This window comes from Catharus ustulatus, chromosome Z (assembly GCF_009819885.2).
Source record: "Catharus ustulatus isolate bCatUst1 chromosome Z, bCatUst1.pri.v2, whole genome shotgun sequence".
In the NCBI taxonomy this organism is placed as follows: domain Eukaryota; kingdom Metazoa; phylum Chordata; class Aves; order Passeriformes; family Turdidae; genus Catharus; species Catharus ustulatus.
In genome coordinates this window covers 25,986,007-26,009,935 of record NC_046262.2, presented here as the reverse complement: position 1 = coordinate 26,009,935, position 23,929 = coordinate 25,986,007, and the positions used below count along the sequence as shown (strand labels likewise).

The following is a 23,929-nucleotide window of genomic DNA, read 5'->3' as shown; positions in this document are numbered from 1 at the left end:
CATCACACCTAAATGTACTTAAAATGCCAGTATCAAACATTCCTATGGGGTGTTTCCCTACAGAAAGCAAAAGTGTTGCTGGTGTTTTTAAATGGATTCTGTTCACCAAGCAGTATTTGATTCAATGTAGTTCAGAGGTGCCTCCTATTCGGAAGGCTGTAGGCTGGTGTCTGATTTAGGCTCCTAGGAAGCAGTATCGGCACTTCTTTCTAGATTTTCAGAAAGCATACTTACCATGAAACATTGAGATGATAAAGCTTTTCAGTATGCTATCTTGTGGTGCCGGACCAGATGCAATTGACTAGCCAGACATTTTTATAAAGCCAAATCTGCATTAATAAAGGAATGCCTATTACCACTGCTCATGTACAAGTTAAAACGTCTTTCCTTTAATGTCACAAATGAGTGAAACCTAGAAGAAAAAACCCAAATACTTTTAATTCTAAAAATAATAATATCCACAGTATGTTTAACCAGCATCAGAATTGAGTATCTTTACTGTCCATAGGAAAGGCACATCTTAACTCCACAGTTTCGTGCTAATGCCAGTAATAGGATAAGCATTACTACTGCTTTTGCAAAGTGCTTTAAACTCCTTTCTTCTTCTTTTATAATAACATAATACAAACTCTTCAGTATCTCCCAAGCTCAGGCCTTCGGCTTTCAACACGCATTCAGGAGCAACTGTGCCATGACAGAGTTACGTAATCATCAAATATAGAGTGGTTTGGGTAGAAAAGGGACAGTAAAGATTGGTTCCAAGTCCCCTGCCATGGGCAGGGATGCCACCCACTATATCACTCAGGGCCCTATCTACCCCTAGAACAATTTCGGGGATGAGGCATCCACTATTTCTCTGTTCTTGTGCCTCAACATCCTCTGATTAAAGAATTTCTTCCTAACATCTAATCTAAGTCTTTCCTCGTTTCTTTTAAAAATTTTCTCCCTTGTCTTACCACTATCTGTCAATGAAAAAAGTCGCTCTCCCTCTTTTAAGTACTGAGAAGCAGCAATTAAGGTCTCCCCCAAAGTGTTGTCTTCTCCACCCCTTACAATCCCAGGTATCGGGCTGTCTTCACAGGAGAGGTATTCCAGCCCTCTAATCATGTTTGTGGCCCTCCTCTGGACTTGCTCCAACAGGTTATTGTCCTTCCTGTGTTGGAGACAGCAGAGCTGGATGCAGCACTGCAGATGGGGTCTCACTAACACAGAGCAAATAGAGAGAATCCTCTCCCTCTCACTGTTGGCCATACTGCTTTAGATGCAGCCCAGGATCTTGGCTTTGTGGGCTGTAAGCACACACTGTTGGCTCATGTCCAACTTTTCATTCTCTAGTCCTTCTCCACAGGGTTGCTCTCACTGGCTTCTTCTCCCAGTCTGTACTCATATCTGGGACTGCCCAGCCCTTGTTGAACCTTAAGAGATTCTTATGGACTCATTTCTCAATCTTGTCCAGGTCCCTGTGGATGGCATCCCTTCCTTCTGTTGTGTCAACTTCACTGCTTAGATTTGTGTCACCTGCAAATCTGCTAAGGAGGCACTCAATCCCAGGTGACAATGACTGCAGTCTGCACTCAGACTGTATAGGGAGTTTGTAACCTCTTTGCCCTACAACAGTTGTCTGCTTCATCTAAAGTGTCACATACTGGCAGTTCAAGCAAGTGTAGATTCAACAGGACAGACAAGCTGTAAATCTCAGGAGCTTTGAACATTGCAAAATTATAAGACCTCCCAGTTTTCCTCATTCATTCCCCTATAACTAAAGAAGACTGATGAAGTCATAGGTAGAAACTGGAAACTAAAAAGACTGAAAATGGACTTATAATTGCTCAGAAGAGCAGCATGGTCACTCAGCAAAGCATCTCTGATAACTCTAGTTTTCACTGGTACTCTTAACCTTCCTGGTAAGAACTGTTGTGTCACAAAATTTTAAAAAGAGTGAAAATCTTAAGGTCCTAAAAAAATAACAATAATGAAATACTAAATATATGAAAGTATATTGAATTAAAAGCAGGTCTGTGCTCTTTATTTCCTATTTTACCTAGATACACGTCTGCTTAGGAAGAACACCTCCAGTAGTGCCAAAACTATATTCTGATTAGAGTGCATCCTAATATTGCTAATTAAAAGTCTGATGATATTGTTCAGAAAAGTCAGCCAGAATTAAGGGAATAAAAAAGCAAAACAAGGAAGCACACTGAGTACAGACTTAGGAAATGAAAAGGAGGAGGTTTTCCTTTCATAAAGTGGTCATTGTAGGAGAAGCTTTATTGGCTGGTAAGGGTATCAGAGAAACAAAGCAGTCCTGTCTTAGACCAACATTTACACTTGTATACTAGCACACAATTTCATTAAGCTATACCTATAGGATATAGACAGAAGGAAAACTAATCAAAATTTCCACTGTGCAGCGCCTTGTTCAACACCAATGTTGTATCCTGTATTTTGTGTTTCCCAATTCTCAGCAATTTGAATAGGATTCTGAACTGCTCATTTTGATAACGCAGCCTTAATTTACTCATTCAAGTAATCCTTGTGTACCAACAGTTATTCAAATGACAGATTATCACACATTTTAATATGTAAGATTCACCTTTGATATATTCAGATAGTGACAAAACCTCTACTCATCTGACGAGGCACTTTCTTCAGATAGATTAATGACTCTAAATCCGTATTCATTCACTGCCAGATGCTGTGTAAGCAAGTTCCATTGGAAACGTCGTAATTTCCTTTTCCTATGCACTTGACTAAGTGCAAAAGTCCATGTTGTCATCCTCCTTCCCACCCTCAAAAAGTAAATGCCAGAGACATGACATTATTTTAAAAATGTTCTCAAACTATAGCACTGTCCCACATTTGTTGTATAATTTGAGGCCTTGCAGTGAATCATGTTTTCATCATGCTAAATCCCTATTTCCTATTAAAAATTATTCTGCTCTCAATAGAATTCTAGGCCTGATTTAGCTGCTGAATCAGGAGACAACACATGAGACTACAAGAGAGAGGAAAAGTGCTGGGACAACCAGGTTGTGGAGATTTGATAGAGAAGCTGAAAGTAGAAGTGAAACCAGAAGATTAGTTCTTTAACCTTTTCTTGGTTTTTCAAGTCTGTAGAGATACACAGAATTTGGCATTCTGATTGACATGTGGTAGTTATTAGTTAGAATACAAAACCTCCCAAAATTAATTGTGGTTCGTTGACATGGCTGGATGCCAGATCCCTGCCAAAGCTGCTCAATAATTCCCCTCCTCATCTGGTCATGGGAGAATATAATAAAAGTCCCTGGATTGAGATAAAGACAGAGAGAGCTCATTCACCGATTACTGTCACAGGCTTGGGGAACTCTATGACCAATCAGATCAAATTAAGGTTATGACAAATAAAGCCAAATCTTAAAAACACCTCCTTTCCACCAGGACCTAACTTAACTCCCACTTTTCCCTACCTCCTCTCCCCCAGTGAAGCAGGGGGACAGGAAATGGCGTCTGTTGTTTGTTCACCACATATTCTCTCTGCCACTTGTTCCTCCTCAGGGGGAGCACTCACACTTTCCCCCTGCTCCAGTGAGAGCTTCTCTCCCACAGAAGACAATTCTCCACAAGCTTTTACTACATGAGTCCTTTCCACAGACTGCAGTTCTTCACAAACTCTTCTGATGTGGATCCCTTCTGTGGAGTGCAGTCCTCCAGGAACAGACTGCTCCAGTGCAGGCTTCCCATAGGGTCACAGCCTCCTTTAGGCATCCATCTACTCTAGTGTGGGATCCTGCATGGGCCGCAGGTGGCTATCTCCTCTGCCATGAACCTGCGTGGGCTGCAGTGGGGTAGCCTGCCTCATTATGACCTTCACCACAGGCTGCAGGGGAATCTCTGCTCCAGCAGTTAGAGCATGTCCTGCCTCTCCTTCAGTTACCTTAATATCTGTGGGGCTGTTTTTCTTGCATATTCTCTCTCTACTCTGGCTGTAATTGTTCTTGCATATTGATTTTTTTCTTTCTTAAATCAGAGGATCATAGAATATGCTGTGCTGGAATGGGCCCATCAGGATCAGCGAGTCTAGCCCTGCACAGGACAACATCCCAAGAATCACACCATGTGCCTGAAACTGTAACCTAAATGCTTCTTGAGCTCTCTCAGGCTTGATGCTGTGACCTCTTCCCTGGGGAGGCTCTTTCAGTGCTCAGCCACCCTCAGGGTGATGAACCTTTTCCTGATATCCAGCCTAAACCTCACCTGACTCAGCTTGATGCCATTTCCTCAAGTCCTGTCTTGAGAGTGAAGAAATGGGCGCTTCCTCCTCTGCTGTTTTCCCGCCACTCAGCCTTGGCCTGCAGCAGGTCCATCTTGGAGCCATTTGGCACTCATTCTGTTGAACTTGGGGGACACTTCATGAAACTTCTCGGAGAAGTCACCTCTCCAGGTCCCACTCTGCTACCAAAATTTTGCCACATAGATTCAAATGTTCTAACCAACAAGTTTCTTTTTGGTCAGCAGTTCAATACTCCTCCACGGGTCAATTTTATTTACAGCATCATCTTAAGAAGCATAACTTACAGTAATTTCACGATTATAAGCTGCACCATTTTGACTAAAATTTTGCTCCCAAACCGGAAGTGCGGCTTACATTCGGGAGCGGCCAATATATGAACAAATTTTGGAAATTTCCCAACCCGGAAGTCCGAGCCCACAGCAGCCCCGAGCCGAGGCCCGCCCGGCCACAGGCAGCGGGGCAGTGGCAATACAGCATCAGCGCTGCCCAGCCCCAGGCTTCCCAGCAGCGGCGGCCGGGGATGCCCCTCTTCCCGGTGGCACCAGCCGGGCATGCCGCACCCCTGCTCCCAGTGGCAGCGGCAGGCGGGGCCGGGGCCACTCCCTGACAGCCGCCCCAAGCGAGACCGAGCCAGTAAACCCCGTAATCACACAATTCTGTTACTAATTGGCAATTTAGTGAAAGTTGCACGCGGATCCTCGCTGCGAACAAAAGTGCAGCTAATAATCCACCACCGCTTATATATGGACAAAGAACGAAATGTTGCCAACACCCAGAGCTGCGGCTTATAGTCAGGTGCAGCTTGTAATAGTGAAATTACTGAATTTACTATTCAATAAATATGCAAAACTCAGTATTAACAGAACATTTCCAGCTTTATTTTGGTGCCTTACAGACATTCCTAGGCTTAGGCATTTGAGTTAAATTATTTTCCATGACTCACAGAAGTCAATGGAGAGCACTGATTAACTTCAGTCTAGTCACTACATTTCAAGGTCATTTATGTGTTGACATACACTGAATGTTTTGAAATACCATCACTCCACTCCTGACGTGATAGTAACCATATTAAGTCAAAAGTTTTACACTTAAGGCATAGTCCAGTATCAAAAAAAAGAAGCAGGATTTTTTTTTTTTTCTGCTAGGAAGCTTGTGAAGCTGTTTTTGTGCTGTAGTCTTATATATTAGGCCAGAAGAAATTGTTCATTTTCTGCTTCTCATATTACACAGTTCTGGTGGGATTCTCACTTTTTTGGTTTTATCTCTTGTAATTGTCAGTCTTATTAACATATCATTAATCTTGATGTGTAACAGTGACATTAGTCATTGTCAATTCACATTTTAAGTTTGTATATAGTGAATCCATACTGATAATTAAAACACTGAATGACAGTTTATTTCTGAAAAAAGATTTTACAGCTTCAAGGTGGAGATTGACAGACAGGCAGTTTTCCCTTAGGAAAAATGTCACCCTCACATCTAATGTTGCCAATATCACAAGATATCACAGCAAAATATAACAGTACTCATAAAGCGTTATGTCACAGCTTGTGAATGGACAAATGTTCTTATCCCAGTCACTCAGTTATTTTAGCAATCTAGTAAGTTATGTTTGACCTACTCTTCAAACTAAAGAGTTTGCAAGAACTCTTAGCAAGCAAGGAAATGGACAGACAGTGAAAGCAGGGACACTGCACAGGAAAGACATGGAACAGTTCTAGAGGAAGGCCACAAAGACCATCAGAGGATTGTAACACCGCTACAATAAGGAAAGCTGACAGAGCTGCTGTGATCCAGCATGGAAGAAATAAAGCTTTGAGGAGATCTTATTGCAGCTTTTCAGTACCTGAAAGAGGGCCTATAGGAAAGACAGGGACAAACTTCTTAGCCAGGTTTATTGTGGACAAGATGTAATGATTTTTTTAAAAATAAGCTTGGTTTAGATTAGATGTCAGGAAGAAGTATTTTACAATGTGGGTGGAACAAGTTGCCTAGAAAGTAGTCAATACCTCATCCCTTTAAGCATTCCAAATGAGATTGGATAGGACTCTGAGAAACCTGATTACAGTAATTTCACAAATACAAGCCGCAGCAATTTGACAAAAATTTTGGTGGAAACCCGGAAGTACGGCTAATAGTCGGGGGCGGCTAATATGTGAATAATTTTCTGACATTTACAACCCCAGACGTGCCAGCCAGAGTGCCGAGCCAAGCACCTGCCAGTAAAAGCCGGCATTCCGCGATTGTTACAGTGTTACTGTGTTGCCCTGGCTCCCTGCAGGCAGCACGGGGGGCGGGGAGAGAGGTGGGAGAGCTCTCTTCTTCCCTCCTCTGCCGCAGCCCAGGGGAGGACGGGGGCGGGGGGGGGCGCCGCCATTGCCACGGCCCGGGGAGAACGGGGGGGTGGGGCGCCGCCATTGCCGCAGCTCCGGGAGCCAATGGGAGCCCCGTGCAGCCATTGCCGCGGCCCGGGGAGGATGGGGGGGAAGTGCGCGCCGCCATTGCCGCGTCTCGAGGAGCCGACGGGAGCCCCGCGCAGCCATTGCCGCGGCTCGGGGAGGAGGCGGGGTGCTTTGTCCGCGCCCGCCGCCGGCGCCACGGGCGTGGGAAAGCTCCATCCCCGCCCACCGCCGCTGCCGTAGGAGCGGGGAAAGCTCCGTCCCTGCCTGCCACCGCGGGGCAGCGCCGACCCGGGGTGACCGAGCCCAGTGGCAGCGGCGGCCGGCCCCGAGCGGCAGCACCGGGCTGGACCACGTGGCCCCGTCGGCAGCCCCTAGCGGGCCGAGCCTGCACAGCCTTAGCTCAGCCAGTAAACCCCGCCCTCCCGCGGTTCTGTTACTAATTGCACGCGGGTCCTCACTGTGAACGACAGAACGGCTTATATTTGGGTGCGGCTTATCTATGGACAAAAACCGAAATATTTGCCAACACCCAGAGATGCGGCTTATACTCAGTGCGGCTTGTATTCGTGAATTTACTGTACATGTTTTTGCCCATGGATGAGATAACCTTTTTAAGGTGCCTTCCAACCCGAATTATTCTATGATTGTAAAAGGCGTGATGAAACATATGCTTACCTGGGCTTGCAGGTGGTCTGTAAAAACCTTGTTGCTTTCACATATGCAACCTTTGTCATACAAACTCTCAATAGAGGAAATGTGGCTGTTTGAGGACGCACTTTGGTTCTTAAAAGCACCGCAGAAACCCTAAAATAATTTGTGTAATGTGGCTATGCATCCATTTGCTTTGTCTGTTATTAAAATTTGAAACTAGTATAAGAATTTTAAACATAATTGAAAATTTACTGAGAAACAAACAATAATTGTTATATGGTTTTATTTTAAATTGAGGCAATGTGAGAGAGGAATCTTCAACTGATGAACTGATTTGGCACCGAAGATGATACCAAATGCCAGAGGTCTGCTTTACATTCCTTCTTTTTCTTGTACTATACGTTCTTGTCAGCTCTATACTTCCAAGTTGACTGAGACAAAAGGAGACTAGACTGTGAGCTTTTCTGATAGGAGAAGCATATGGCTGACAGAACTAATCACAAAACCTATGAAGACAGAGGAGTGTGTTACTCAGTAATTTTGGTGTTAAAGCAAGAATTCCATCCAGATCAATATTGCTATCTTCTGATGGTGTAGCTGTTAAGTGGTTGAACATCCTGGATTTCATAAATAGCCTTGTCCAGTCATATCTGATTTTTTTTCCTCAAACTAAAATTTTAAGATGCAGCATTATTTCTTTTTTTTTTTTTTTAATGCTTGGATATCAGATTCTGGGCTACTTCTCTGTCTCAAGTGGTTGAGACAAAGTTCTTTGTGATTTCTGCTTGTCACCTCTCAACCTGTTGATAATTGATTTTGCTTTTTTTAAAAATTTTTCTTCTTTTTCTCATTTTGTAGCTTCTTTTTCATTTGTCAAAGATCCACTTTCTTTACGAGTCCTGTGGAATCTTTGTTGCAGATACGTGGGATAATCACTTTCTATGGAGAGTAGTTTTTCTATTATCTTGGCTAAAGGAATAGATTTAATGATAGTTCATACTGCTACATACCATAGAATAGTTAGTGAAGAAAAAAAATGGTCCTGAAGTTTCATCTTCATGTGACCTTCATTTTTGTCTAAACTGGTTGACTAATGTATCTGTTTTTGACAAAATTAGCTTAATAATGTGTGTATCTCTACTTGATTGAAATGAAGCTGTTGCCTTGTCCCTTTTGTAGCTGTAGCCAGACATTCTAATGGATTAATGTTTTTCCATAATGCAGTCTTTAATATTTTCATTCTAGAGTTTATCCTGGTAGTGACTAGCCTACTATATTCTAATCAGCTTTGGTTGTCGCTGATTTCTTTGACACCAAGAAGATAGTGCTAGATGATAAAGAATTACAGTAATTATTGTATTTCGTGTCTGTGGCTGCTAAAGACAGTGGTTTTTTATGATTTGCAGAAATTTTAAATGGAAGTTAAAGGAGGACTCCTTTGGCTTCTCTTCTCCCCAGGCACAGATTTAAATCATCATAATAATTTACCAATGACTGAATTTCTTGAAGGTGTGTGTACTGATCAATGGATGATGATTATGTAAAGCAATCAGAGTTTGACATACCTTATTGGTGCAAGAATTGATGTGAAGATTTTACAGTAGTTTCACGAATACAAGCCGCACGGATTATAAGCCGCACCCCCGGTGCCTCGACAATGTTGCTGTCTTTGTCAATAGATAAGCCGCACCCCGAATAGTAGCCGCACTTTCGTTCGTCGCGAGAATCCGTGCGCAGCTTTCACAAATTGGCCAATTAGTAACAGGATCGCGGCATAGCGGGCTTTACTGGCTCGGGGCGGGGCCAGGAAGGCTCGGCCCACTCATGGTTGCCGACGGGGCCGGGTAGCCCAGCTCAGCACCAGGGCTCGGCGGGGCTGGCCGGGTGGTGCTGCCGCCGCCGCCGGGCTCGTTGGCCCCCCTCTCCCGTCAGCACCGCCCCGCTGCCGCGTTCGCTCGCCCGGCTGGCAGGGCTGCCGCCACCGGGCTCGCCGCCCGCCCCGCTGCCGCTTTCGCTCGCCCCGCTGCCGCTTTCGCTCGCCCTGCGCCGCGCCTCGCGAGCGCCGCGCCTCGCGAGCGCCGCACCCGCCCCGCGCCGCGCCCGCCCCGCCCCGCGCCCGCCCCGCCCCGCGGCGCTTTCGCGAGCGGCGCTTTCGCGAGCGGCGCGCTCGCCGAGCGGCGCTTGCGCTCGCCGGGCGGCGCTGGCGCTCGCCGAGCGGCGCTTTCGCGAGCGGCGCTTTCGCTCGCCGAGCGGCGCTTTCGCGAGCGCCGCTTTCGCTCGCCCTGCCGGCGGGCTGCCGCCGCCGCCACCAGGCTCGCCGGCCGCCCCCTCCCGTCTGCACCGCCGCCGCGTTTCCTCGCCCTGGCCGGCACTGCAGGCCCCCGCACCGCCGGGCTCCCCCACGCTGCTGGCCCCGATTCTGCTGGGCTTCCCCCGCTGCCAGGCAGCCCCACCCGCCGGCCTTCCTGCTTCTGCCATGCTCCCCTGCACTGCTAGCCCCAGTTCTCCCGGGCTCCCCCGCCATGCTGGCTCAGGCTCTGCCGCCCTCCCTGCCCCGCCCTGCTGGCTCAGGCTCTGCCGCCCGCCCCCCACACTGCTGGCCCCACCTCTGCCAGGCTTTCCCACCTCTGCCGGGGCCGGCCGGGCTCCAGCTTGGCTTGGGGCTGCCGCGGGCTCTCACTTCCGTGTTGGCAGCTTTTAGAATTTTGTTAATAGATTAGCCGCCCCGGAATATTAGCCGCACTTCCGGGTTTCCACCAAAATTTTGGTCAAATTGGTGCGGCTTGTATTCGTGAAATTACTGTACTTTTAATTCAGAGACTATCTCAAAATTACTTGATTTGACTTGCCAGGTAACTATAGTAATACTTGTGACAGCTCACAGCTAAGTTGTGAGATGGAGAGAAGTTTGTCCATGCGTACAATCTTTAATTTTGTATTTAAAGTACTAAACCCTGTTTTCCCTCCTTATCCCATACTGGCAAATGCAGTGCTGTGCACATGAAATGAGTATATTTTTCATGTTGTTTAAAAGTTGGTATTTGAATCATATAGTGTAGGTAAAGTAGTAGAATTGTCTCAAATGTATATTCATTGAGTGGCTTCCTGAATTCTAAAGGGTGTGTTTGTTCCTATATCAATACCTTTGTAGTTCCAGACCATTCTAGCTAATGCTTCTCTAAAAGAACTGAAATATGGATATAGAAGACAAGATTAAAAAATGTGTGAAGGCATTCTGCTTTTGGCACCAAAAATCAGTTGATTAAAAAGGATTTTAATTTCTGATCAGCCAAACAATCCAGTTTCTTGTGAAAAGCTCTGTTTCTCTTCTAACTGGTATAAGGTGTCCAATGTCCATCAGTCAGCTATCAGTTAGACATTGCAGTGTTGTGAGAGTCTTGGTGTTGTGGTGCAGTAGCTTTAGTTTGAAAGTGCTTTATATTTGAAAGCTGTATCTCTTATTTTGCTTATCTTTATTTCTGTTGGGTTAGGAATAGTTTTGAAGAGCTGTAGTAGATCCATGTGTAGACTAATTCTTGGCACAAATGAATTCCTTATTTTGCCCAAATGAGCACTTAATGGAAAAAATTCAACAAGTGGCTAAAATGCTGATTAAAATTAGCTTTCCAGTGCTATTAGGGTTGCTGTGGACTGTAAATTTACACTTGCTTATACTGTAAACTAACCCTTTCTACATAAAACATTTAGGTCCTTCATTTTTATCATATCTCAGTTGAAATGCCAAGTTACTCGTGTCCTTGTTTAAGAAGAAAACATGAATCTATCCCACTATAAATGAAAAATCTAGACTGTTCTTTTTGCATTCCTCTACTTGGCCCAGTAACTTAGAGAAAACTTGGTGAACAGAACTCAAACTGTTGCCTGAACTTAAAATCTTACTCAATTCAGGTCAATTCTGATTGTATTTATTTTATAGCTCATACTGTGTAACACTTTGCTGTTAACATTGTCTAAAGATTTTCTTCCTGCCTCCTCTTATTATTAATTTAATAGATCAGCATTTTTAATTTTTAAAGGGATTAAAGTACTGTACTTCGTATTAAAATCAAACACTATATTAATGTGGGAGTAGGGGTAGTGATTTTACTGCACAGTCCTTACATTATTTCCATATACTACTGTGTGAAACTGGGTTTGTCACCAGCTCCTTGCAGTGTCAGTATTGCAGCAAGTCTATCAGTATAGTCAGAATGTCTGAATGTCTTTGGCTGACAAACGTCTTGAATGAGTTTCCTGTATTATGTGACTTCAGATCTATTCTTTGTCTATATGCCTACTCCAAACTTTGTCTTAAAATGTAGAGCTTGTAATCCAATATTCTAATTTTGAATAAACAGAAATAGTGTATCACAGAATAACACAATATGCCTGAGTTGGAAGGGATCACCAAGTCCAGCTTCTGGCCCTGCACTGGACACCCCAAGAATCACACCATGTGGCTGACAAGATTATCCAAATGCTCCTTGAATTCTCTCAGGCTTGGTGCTGTGACTGCTTCTCTGGGGAGCCTGTTCCAGTGCCCAAACACCCTCTGGGTGAAGAGTCTTTTCCTGACATCCAACCTAAACCTCCCCTGACACAAATTCAGTCTATTCCCTCAGGTCCTGTCACTGTCACCACAGAGAAGAGATCAGTGCCTGCCCCTCCCCTTCCCTCACAAGGAGAGGATGTAGACTTCAGTGAGGTCTCCCTTCAGTGTCCTCCAGTCTGAACAGACCAAGTGACCTCAGCTGTTCCTCATACAGCTTCCCCTCAAGGCCCTTCACCATCCTCATGGCCCTCCTCTGACCCTCTGTAGCCTTACATTAGGCTGTTGTGGCACCCAGAGCTGCCCCCAGCACTCGAGGTGAGGCTGCCCCAGTGCAGAGCAGAGCAGGACAATCCTCTCCCCTGCCCTGCTGGTGGTGCTGTCCCTGATGTCCCCCAAGACACAGAGGACCCTCCTGGCTGCCAGGGCACTGCTGACTCATGTTTAACTTGCAATCAACCAGGACCTCCACTTCCCTTTCTGTGGCACTGCTTTCCCAGTTTCCCAGTGGCACATCTCATTCCCCAGTCTGTCTGCACATCCAAGGTTGCCCCATCCCCAATGCAGAATTAGGCACTACCTTTATTGAACTTTTTATGGTTGGTGACCAATTTGTGTACTCTGAACCTGAAAAGGTTTGCTAGGAGAATTGATGAGTGTAGCTGGAAGGAGAGATAAGGAAATGAAGATTAATATCTATATATATTAAGCTTTGATCTTGTGGCATTATTCTGGAAATCTGCTTTATTTCTGTGAGCTCACTGAAGATTGACTGTAATTGCTTTCTGTTGCAGATGAGCCAACACGTTCTTTGAGTGGTCTTATCTTGAAGAATAATGTAAAAGCGCATTTTCACAACTTTCCAAATGGGGTAACTGACTTCATTAAAAGTGAATGTCTGAACAACATTGGTGATTCCTCCCCCTTAATTAGAGCTACTGTAGGTAAGTTTGTTCTTATGCGATCCTCTGCATACTGAAAATGTTTCTGATAAGAGTGAGAGCTGTACTAGGGACATAAGGAGTCAGTAAATTAGTAAAGTGTTTTGTTTCTCATAATTGTCACAACCTTACCGTGTTTCAATTAAATTTTTCTTTATTGTGAGTATAAAGGTGTCATACTTTAGATTCCTGTTATCTTAGGAGTGATATAGCAATTCAGTTCATATTTCTTGAAATGTAACTGAATAAGTTTATTTGAATCTGCTTAAATTGAGCTTGCTGCCAGCTTATGTACCTAAAAAAGGAACACGATGAAGGTCTGACTTAAGAACTATTGCAGTACTCTGATTGCATCAGTGAAATGCTTCTGTTAGCTGATTTTCTACACCCCACCCCCTATATGCAGACATATGCACATCCCTTCAGGGAGTCATCAAACTATGCATAAGGCAGTCATGTAAAGTGCTTCTGTCAGAAAACAGTAAAGTGTGGTGTACAGAGCTTCATAGTGTCATAAAATAATGAAATGGTCTCAGAAGAGATCTTAAAGATGATCTTGTTCCAGTGAGAAGTTTTATTTTTACATGAAATTTTGATTTTGTAAATACTTAATTTTGATATATATCTTTCATAAAATATGTTTTTGTTTTTTCTTTTTGCTTAGTTCAAGGTGAAGTTGCTTTTCTGTCTGTTCTTTTTTAGAGAGGTAGGAGTTGCTTGTTAACAGTTACTCTTTAATTTTTCCTGATAGGAAATGCTTGTGGATGAGTAGCTCAATTATTGTTCACCTTTAAGTGATACTTGCAGGGATTACTAGGATCATTATCAACTCTGAAGATGAGTAGCAGCTGATGAACTGCATACTTGCATAAGTGTTGCTGTTTCACATGTGTTTGGCACCCTTCTCTTTGAATTGTTGGATCCTTGTAGGTGTCTGACCTTGGTTCGGTACCCACTGGATTCTTGGTACTAGTGAGGTGTAAAGATGTTACTAACCTACCTAGACTGCCTTCTTAGCATGATTTGACAGGTGGAGATTAGAGCTACTCCTTCTGATGAGTACATGTTTTTGTGGGTCAAGCACCATCAATTTAATGAGTCAATTGCAAATAACATCTCAGGAATTCTGAGAGCAAGATGAGCAAGTACATCAAAATGGCATCACAGAAGATTTAATGTAGAATTCACTCTCCTTTGTGGTTTCTAGCATCTAGTGCTGATCAGACAAAAGGTGGTACCTTGATGGAGGCAAACTGATTAATCCTGTCTTCAGAAGTCACCTAGCTGAGGAGAATGAGCATGTGACTTGAGACCAAACTGCACATTGTTTTATCCTTACGTAGCTTAGTCTTATTCTAGTCCCCAAATGAGTAACAGAGTGTATTTTCTCTGTGCTGTTAACCTGTGGTACAAGTTTTAAAACCCCATGTGCTAATTTTGAAATATAGATTGAAGCTGCATTTGTTAGGGACTCACATATCTACCAGGATATAAATACATCTCTTTAGAAAGTGTCTGCAACTGTTCTTGAAACTTTCTGGGAACTCTAGTCTAGGCAGGACGTTAATGTAGCTCGTGATTGAAAGCAAGCAGGGAAAGTAGTTTAAGTACGGTAATTTGACGAATACAAGCCGCACGGACTATAAGCCGCATCTCTGGGTGTTGGCAAACATTTCGTTCTTTGTCCATAAATAAGCCACACCTGAGTATAAGCCGCTCTGTCGTTCGCAGCGAGGACCCGCATGCAACAAAGTTGCCAAATAGTAACAGAACTGCGACATGGCGGGGTTTACTGGCTCAGCTAAGGCTGTGCAGGCTCGGCCTGCTCGGGGCTGCTGACGGGGCCAGGTGGCCCAGCTCGGCGAGGCCGCCGCCTCTGGGCTCGCTCGCCCCGGCCCGGCACTGCCCCACGGTGGCAGGCGGGGATGGAGCACCCCTGCTCCCGCGGTGGGCAGGGACGGAGCACCCCCTACTCCCGCCACAGCAGCGGAGGGCGGGGGCAGAGCCTGCCTGCTCCTGCCGCAGCAGGCGGGGGCAGGAGCCCCTCGCTTACCCCACGGGCCGCGGGGATGGCAACACGGAGCCCCCTCCTCTTCCCCAAGCCGTGGGGATGTCAGCACAGAGCCCCTTGCCTCTCCCCCACCTGAAGCAGGGAGCTCCCCTGCCTCCCTCCCTCCCCCCGCACAGTGACGCTGAGCTGGCCCCACCCACCGCGCAACACAGTAACCAATTTGTAACAATCGCGAAATCCTGGGTTTTACTGGCAGGTGTTTGGCTCGGCACCCTGGCTGGCACTTCTGGGGTTGTAAATGTCAGAAGATTATTCACATATTAGCCACTCCTGAGTATAAGCCGCATTTCCGGTGTGGGAGCAAAATTTTAGTCAAAATTATGCGGCTTGTATTCGTGAAATTACTGTATTTGAAAGCAGTTGAGGAACTGGAGAACTTCACTGCAGGTGGAGATTGAAAGCTAACAATTCTCTCTAAGGAGGAATTTTGTTAGCAGGTTCAGATTTTTAAAGTTAAGGAGTTCAAAATTAGGTTCAGGAGTTACAGAGGCAAGGCACCATCTACAGAAAGTTTATAATGACATATATGGTCTGAATTGCATGCTAGATCATTTAATCCTGTGCAATCAGTTTTAGGACCTTGAAAAGAGCCAGCATATTGCATCAAAGGAATAATGCAAAATATCTATTAGTTACTATTTGTCCTGTCCAGAATGTCCTTTGCTCTGTAATGTTACCCTCTGTTCTTGTGTATTTAACAAGAATTTTAGCATTTATTCCAAGGAAAAATGAGATATTGTGAGTAGCTCATCACTTTTTGCTTGGGAGATTACTAGTTGTAGTAGAGTTCATATTCATTCAAAGCAACTGCTGGTAGGATAAAGGGTTGTGCTAGCTGTTACATTTTGCATTGAGGCAAAATGGACTCATACAAATTCAGTCCTAGTTTATAAGTAGCCTTCTCTGTTCCTGTCACCTAATTAGTTTTCCCCAGGATTTCTGTATGTGCTGGAAACAGAATTAGTGACTCTTTGGTTTGGCCTGTCTGTTTACTGGCTCTCACAGCTCCTGACTGGATGACCTACCATAATGTTTAAGCTCTTAGTAGGTATCTTGGTCTTAGAATGTGTCCTTAATGTTTTGTGTAAATACAGTGAAGCTGTGAACATGTAATTTATCACTAGGTTGTAAGTTTCTTGAATGACAGATTCCCACACGCATATTTTTGTATCATAGTAAAAAAGAGGTGATTTGAGGTGGATACTCTGTATTTATTAAAAGTCCAGATTTGTACAGTGTTTAGTAAGTTTAGAGCCAAAGCTGCCCTGCTGTGTTATTTATTATAAATTGTACAGATATATAACTGCTATAAATTATGATTTTCTTAAGTGAAGTTAGTTGGTGCTTGATTTCTAATGTTTGAGCCCTTCATGGCAGCAGGACAGAGCAACCCAGCTTTGGGCTTTTGAAAACCCCACAAGTAACATTTGCAGCTAAATGTACTTCCTCTTTTTATTCATGCCAGTCCTTTACAAAACCATAACTTTCTTAGCTCTATAGATATTTGAGAGGGAAAAAAATGATAGGAAGCAAATGAAAGCATGTTAGATCTCATTTTCTCCGTTCTTCTGTTTCTTTTAGGCATTCTGATAACAACCATTGCCTCAAAAGGGGAGTTACAGAATTGGCCTGAACTCTTGCCAAAGCTTTGCAGCCTGTTGGATTCTGAAGATTACAATACCTGTGAGGTAAGGAGATTTACAAAAACTAGAAGATTATAATGAAAGTGGAATAAGATTGTAGATGGATAATCATAATATCTCAGCTGAGAAGTCTCCTGAAATTACTGCTCCGTGATGCCTAATCTTTGAGGCACCTATAGCATCATTAAGTTGATGTTGAATTTTGTCTTACATAAAAGTAGTTCATTGTTCTTGTAACTTAAACTGGAAAAGTGATCAATTGCTATATCAAGGTGAAATGAACTGTTTTGTATAGTCTGTATGAAGGGAAATAACTAAGTAACAGTTTTAAACTATGAGAAAACATATAAAGCAATGTCTGATAAAAAAATGAAGTTTGTGATCCCACCATTTGAATTACAGTAATTTCACGACTATAAGGCACACCCTTTTGATTAAAATTTTCCCCAAAACCCGGAAGTGCGCCTTATAGTCCAGTGCGCCTTATCTGATGGACAAAGTTCAGAAATTTGCCTACCCGGAAGTGAGAGCCGTGAGCCGCGGGGCGAGCCGGCAGGGCCATGGCTGCCAGGTGGAGGCGGGGTGGAGCAGGGACGGGCATGCCCCGGCCACGTGGAGGCAGGATGGCCCCTCCAGGGGCACGCCCCAGCCACGTGGAGGCAGGATGGCCCCTCCAGAGGCACGCCCCGGCCCCATGCAGGCAGAGCCGCCCCTCCAGAGGCACACCCCAGCCCCGTGCAGGCGGGAGAGCCCCTCTACACGCACCCCCCTGCCCCGTGGAGGGGACACGGAGGGGCAGCGGACATGCCCTGGCCCCGGAGAGGTGGCACAGAGGGGCGGCAGCCGTAGCCCCGGCCCCAGAGAGGCGGCACGGAGCAGCGGCCGGCATGCCCTGACCCTGCCGGGTACAGGCGGGCCCAGGGGCCAATGGCTGCCGGGTTGAGGCAGGGCCTCGTCCAGCAACCGCGCAGGGGCAGCTGGGGGTGGAGCCTCGCTGCAAAAAAAAAGTGCGCCCTATAGTCCGGTGCACCTTATCTGATCTACAAAGTTGCGAATTTTGCCAACTCCTGGGGGTGCGCCTTATAGTTGGGTGCACCTTATGGTCGTGAAATTACTGTACTTGATAATGTCCCCATGAAAGTGTGAAACATTTTTGTATAAAGTGAACCTCAGTGGTGACTAATGATCCAAGATACCATGTCGTTGTGTGGTGTTTTGGTGCTTCTTTCTCTCAGAATAAAAACCCACATTTGAAACTCAAATAGACCATCATCTCTGTTTTGCCCCATCGTGAATTATCAAAGGAAATATAATTATATATGCAATTGATTTGGATACTTCTGTCTCGTTCTACTTACTTCTCAAATAAAAATTAGCTTTTAAGCATTCTTTGAAATATATTTGGATAGATGAGCATCAAATCAAACTAAAATTATCACTTAGTTACTGCTGAATCTTCCACCTTGAGAGCTGACAGATGCTCAGATGCTGGTTTAAATAAAATGCCTTTAAGAGTATTTTGATTTATTCATTAGTTTGTTAACTGCATTTACAATATTAACTAGCTGCATTTACTTTGTTGTGCTGAAATTACCATACTATATGAAATCTAAAATTTTGTTTTCTTCAGAATGCAAAAGATATTTATTTGTTTATTCCTTTTTAAACAGGGCGCTTTTGGTGCTCTTCAGAAGATATGTGAAGATTCTGCTGAAATTTTAGATAGTGATGTGTTGGACCGGCCACTCAATATCATGATACCTAAATTCTTGCAGTTCTTCAAGCACAGCAGTCCAAAAATACGGTAGGTTTATGAGTTGTATTTATGGTTGCCTGTTAAAATTTTACTTACCTTAGCAGCAAGGCTGCTATTTTCTACATCATTTTTAAACCTGCTTAGCTTTTTAAAATGATCCTGCAGAGACCCACAGGAATTCCATGTATCTGTAATTTTCATGTTTTTTTCCATAATACAAGAATCTCACTGCTTTATATAATTGGTCAATGATTCTGAAAATCAAATACAGTCATTTCACGAATATAAGCTGCACACTTTTGGCTAAAATTTTGCTCCCAACCCATAAGTGCGGCTTACGGACAAAGTTATGAATTTTGCCAACCCAGAAGTGCGAACTGCAGGCCGAGCTGAGCTCGTGAATTGAACACCTGCCAGTAAAACCTGCAATCGCGCAATTGTTACAAATTGGTTACTCTGTTGCGTGGCGGGGGGAGCGGGCTCCCGCCGGCACCATGGCGCGTGGTAAAGCCAGGGTTCCCGCCGGCAGTGCAGCGCGGGGGAGAGCCCGGCGGCATGACGTGAGCAAAAGCTGGGGCTCCTGCCGGCACCACGTGGGGAGCGGAGCTCGCAAATTGAGCATCTACCAGTAAAACCCGCGATCGTGTGATTGTTACAAATTGGTTACTTCACTGCAAGCAAAAGTGCGGCTTACAATGCAGTGCGGCTTATGTATGGACAAAGAACGAAAAGTTGCCGACACCCGGAAGTGTGGCTTACAATCTGCTGTGGCTTATAATCGTGAAATTGCTGTAGCTTCTTTAAGTTTTTGCATATTATTACAGAAAATTCAGTGCTGTGCTTAGAACTCTGATATTCTGATAAGAAATAACAATTTTACATTCCTTTCATAATGGCTTCAACAATGGAAGAATGTAAATTCTTTTGCTAACAAAAGTTTCTGAGTTCTGACAGAAGAAATAATTCTGCATTTAACTGAACTTCCAACTGGAATTAAATGGATTCATCATCCCTTCACTGTAAAACTGTATTAATCCCTCCAAAATAATAGTAGAGAAGAAAAATTCCAGAATTAAATTGTTATTGCTAGTATTCATTGCAAAGAACAAAGCTTTTACCCTGAACTGAGCCAACAGAGTGCCCCTACCACAAAGAAAGTTAATGGTATCTTGGGCTTGAGTATTGCCAGCTAATTTAAAGGAGGTGGTCCTTCCCTTCATCTTCCAGGTGGGATCACACCTAAAGTACTGTGTCCAGTTCTGGACTGTTCAGTGCAAAAGAGGCATGGATAGAATGGAAAGACTTCAGAAAAAGGTCATATCGGGAAAGGCCAAGACAGTTGGGACTTGTCAACATATGTAAAAACTTGAAGAGAGGGAGGGAAAAAGAAAAATGCCCAGGCTTTTTCCAGTGGTGCCGTGTAGCAGAACCAGAGGCAGTGGCCACAAATAGAAACTCAGAATGTTCCTTCTGAATGTCAAAAAACAGCTTTTTGACTGGGAGGATGACCAGTCACTGGCACAGGTTAGCCAAAGAGGTGATGGAGTCTCCATCCTTGGAGATACAGTAAATTCACGAATACAAGCCGCACTGAGTATAAACCACATCTCTGGGTGTTGGCAAATATTTCGTTCTTTGTCCATAAATAAGCCGCACCTGAATATAAGCCGCTCTGTCGTTCGCAGCGAGGACCTGCGTGCAACAAAGTTACCAAATACTAACAGAACGGTGGCATGGCGAGGGGTTTACTGGCTCAACTAAGGCTGTGCAGGCTCGGCCTGCTCGGGGCTGCTGACGGGGCCAGGTGGCCCAGCCCAGCACTGCCGCTCGGGGCTGGCCGCCACCTCTGGGTTCGCTCGCCCTGGCCCCACTCCCGCCGCGGCGCCGGCCGGGCACGGAGAGTGCGCCCCGCTCCCGCCGCGGCGCCGGCTGGGCACGGAGCACCCCCTGCTCCCGCCACGGCAGCAGAGGGTGGGAGCATAGCCCCCCCCCTCCCCAAACCGCGGCAATGGCGGTGCGGGGCCCCCCCCCCCACCTGAGCCGCGGCAATGGCGGCGTGGGGCCCCCGTCGGCTCCTTGAGCCGCGGCAATGGCGACGCAGGCTCCCCCTCTCCTCCCCGAGCCGCGGCAATGGCGGCACGGGCCCCCTCCCCTCCTCCCTGAGCCACGGCAATGACGGCGTGGGCTCCCCCCCTCCTCCCCAAGCTGCGGCAATGGCGGCATGGGCTCCCCCCCTCCTCCCCGAGCCACGGCAATGGTGGTGCAGGGCCCCCGCCGGCTCCCCGGGCCGCGGCAATGGCGGCGCGGGGCCCCCCCATCTCTCCCCCAGGCTGTGGCAGAGGAGGGAAGGAGAGAACTCTCCCGCCTCTCTCCCCACCCCCCGTGCTGCCTGCAGGGAGCCAGGGCAACAGAGTAACACTTCGTAACAATCGTGAAATGCCGGCTTTTACTGGCAGGTGCTTGGCTTGACGCCCTGGCTGGCACGTCTGGGGTTGAAAATGTCAGAAAATTATTCACATATTAGCCGCCCCTGAGTATTAGCCGCACTTCCAGGTTTCCACCAAAATTTTTGTCAAATTGCTGCGGCTTGTATTCGTGAAATTACTGTACTCAGTTGCCAGCTGTATATAGGCCTGGGCTGCTAGCTGTAGGTGGCCCTGCTTGAGCCCAGGCATCGACCAGATGACTTTCAGATGCGTTTTCCAACCTCAACTATTCTATGCTTCTTCATGATTCTGTGAAATGTGTTTTATCTTCTCTGAAAATTATATTTGACAGCTTTAAGGTGGCATTTCTTTATTGCTGAAAGTAGTAGATAGTGAAGACTAAGACTAATTATAAGATTCTAATATAATTTAGAAAGTTGTCTATAAAAGATGCTCACTAACAAAATTATGAAACAAAGAGTGAATTTGATCTTGTGAAAAGATGAACTTAATAATTCTCTGGAGTTGTGAGAGAGGCAGAAAAACGTGTTTTTTACCTTACACTATGCAGTCTTTCACTTTTTTCCTGTGCTGCTATGTTCATGGCTTTGACACTTAAACAACTTTCAAGTTTAAAGCAGACTACCTGCCCACCCACAGCCTAGTTTCAGTACATAGTGCTGAGGTATGAAAAGAACTAGTAGTGCAATACTTTAAATCTATCAAAAGACAACTTTCAGTGTTTTATGTTTTATGTTTTATTTCCAAGAAATGTCTAAACAGAATAGAAATTTGAAGATATAGTAGTAAGAATACTGTAATGAGTATTCAAAGTTTTTCCTTGTGCCTCTGCCTTGAGAATGACTTTCGTCTGAGAATGAGAAGGACCTATAAGTAATGACTTTGCATGAAATGGAATAGATGAGTAGTGCTTTATTTCTTAGGATGTTTCTTTCAAAAGTGTTTTGGTATGTATCCAGCTATTAGTGTGTTTTTGTTCTAAGCTACGTCTATATTGTGAACACATTCTGGTCTCAGTGATTTCTAAACTTATTACAAAAATGGTTGCATATTTCACAACGACGAAGACCAGCCTAAAATATTGCCATGTTGACTTATATGGAATTATTACTGTCTGAGAAGATCACAGTCATAATATGCTCATAAAGAGCATACATGCTATTCAGAACAAATATTCCAGCTGTAGTCATCTTAGCTTCTTTACTGAGTACTTTATTTTCAAATATTAGGTATATCAGAGTATAAGGCAGTACTTAAAATGTAGTTTAATAATTTTGCTTGGTAATGCTACAGATGCAGAGATTTGTTCTCTCTTGCCTATGAAGATGTTTGGGTTATGCTTTTGATGACTGTATGCACTTTAAAAAATGTTTTTAACTCGTGAAACGTATATTTTAACTGTTTTTCTTGTAGTTCTCATGCAGTGGCATGCGTCAATCAATTTATCATCAGCAGAACTCAAGCTCTTATGTTGCACATAGATTCTTTTATTGAGGTGGGTGTGTATTCTTGTTTGGAGTTTAAGTCAAATCACCTATCTGATTTATCAAGATAAATAGCCCCTAAACTCCCTATTTCTCGTTGGCCACTCTTAGCTTCAGTCCCCATGGATTGAAGTTCACTGTATGCTTGTGCTCAGAGCTAACCACTTTGTAAGTGAAAGAAGTAGGTGTATTTCAAAAGATGTTTCCTTTTCCTAAGTAGGGAAAGCTCTTACTGAGTAAAGGTGCAAAAGTAATGGCAGCAGTCTGTCTCTTACCTGTCCTGAGAAGTGTATGGCACTGGGCCTGCCTGTCTGCCTGTCTGAGTAGTATTACTGAATAGTGAATAGTGAACGTGGATGAGAAAGTTCTGGGTTTTGTAGGGTATTTGATTTGCTTCTTTTACATATTGGTACAATTTATGTTTAGGAGAAAAAATAATCCAGAAGTACTGTTCTTGTGTCACAGTGTCATTGTTTTTGTTAATACACAGTGTCATATTTATGTATAAAATATACACTGAGAGACTGAAGAGTTAATTTGCTAACCCATATGTCTTTAAAAAATAAAATAGTATTCTGAGGTGTGCATTGGGCATGTACAGAAGTACATCTCTTTAGTCAGCTGGTAATGTCAATTCTAATACAAGTTGAACTTGATGAATTGAGGTTTTTCAGCTGTTACTACTTTCCAACAGAATCTTTTTGCGCTGGCTGGTGATGAGGAACCTGAAGTACGCAAAAATGTTTGCCGTGCTCTGGTAATGTTGCTGGAAGTTCGGATGGATCGCCTGCTTCCTCATATGATTAGTATAGTTGAGGTGAGTCTCATTTCTTACATGTTCTGCAGATCCCTCTGTTTGACATTGCAGAAATAATAAATAAAAAGCATTCCTCAGAACAGGCGTGTTGCTCTTGCACTTGCTGGCTCTTTGTTTCCCTTTAAGACTTAGATTGCAAAACATTATTGTTACCTAATTGCAACTTGACATTGGGTTGGACAGGCAGTGCGTATTGCAGTTGTTTATTGTTCATTAAATCAGTTATCCCAAAATGGCTGAGATCAAGCCAGGCATTGCTTGACCTTAAGTGCGAAGATTATGTCAAAAATCTAGCACTAGCACTGAAACTGCCCCAGTTTACACAAATTGAAGCTGTTACTTTTTAAGGTGTGTTGACCATAACCAGGGTAAAGCATATTATTTTACATTGCTGAGATGCACTTTGAGCTACTCATGAGAAAGTTCTAACATAAGTGTTCTATTTTTTACAAGTAATTTGTTTTTATTTTGTGTAGTACATGCTTCAAAGGACCCAGGACCAAGATGAAAATGTGGCTTTGGAGGCATGTGAATTTTGGCTCACTTTGGCTGAACAGCCGATTTGTAAAGAGGTATTATGTCGGCATCTTACTAAGTAAGTATTAAGAATTACTTAGTAGTACCTGATTACTTCTTATTAATTGAGAAGTAATAAGTATAAACTCATATTTATTTTGAGACAGACCTCTTAAAATTTCAGTTGATTTGTTTATGGATACTCTTAGAGACACTGTATATGGTTTGCAGTATACTTAGAAGAATTCCATAGCGAGTTCTTGTGCACAGTAAAATTGAAAAGACTGCTGAGGGTTTCAGACCCAATAAACTCCAGAAACAATTTACAGTAATTTCACGAATACAAGCCGCACCATTTTGACTAAAATTTTGCTCCCAC

General features: G+C 44.2%; 1 protein-coding gene across 3 annotated transcripts in view; it reads left to right on the top strand.

Moving 5' to 3' along the window:
• TNPO1 (transportin 1) overlaps positions 1-23,929 on the top strand; it is a 74,587-nt gene that overhangs the window by 26,032 nt on the left and 24,626 nt on the right. For all 3 annotated transcript variants that reach the window (XM_033085340.1, XM_033085342.1, XM_033085341.1), the window contains exons 5-10: positions 12,670-12,819; positions 16,469-16,575; positions 18,201-18,334; positions 22,147-22,228; positions 22,912-23,034; positions 23,511-23,629. In XM_033085340.1, the coding sequence (XP_032941231.1) occupies positions 12,670-12,819; positions 16,469-16,575; positions 18,201-18,334; positions 22,147-22,228; positions 22,912-23,034; positions 23,511-23,629 (715 nt within the window). The remainder of the gene's footprint in view (positions 1-12,669; positions 12,820-16,468; positions 16,576-18,200; positions 18,335-22,146; positions 22,229-22,911; positions 23,035-23,510; positions 23,630-23,929) is intronic.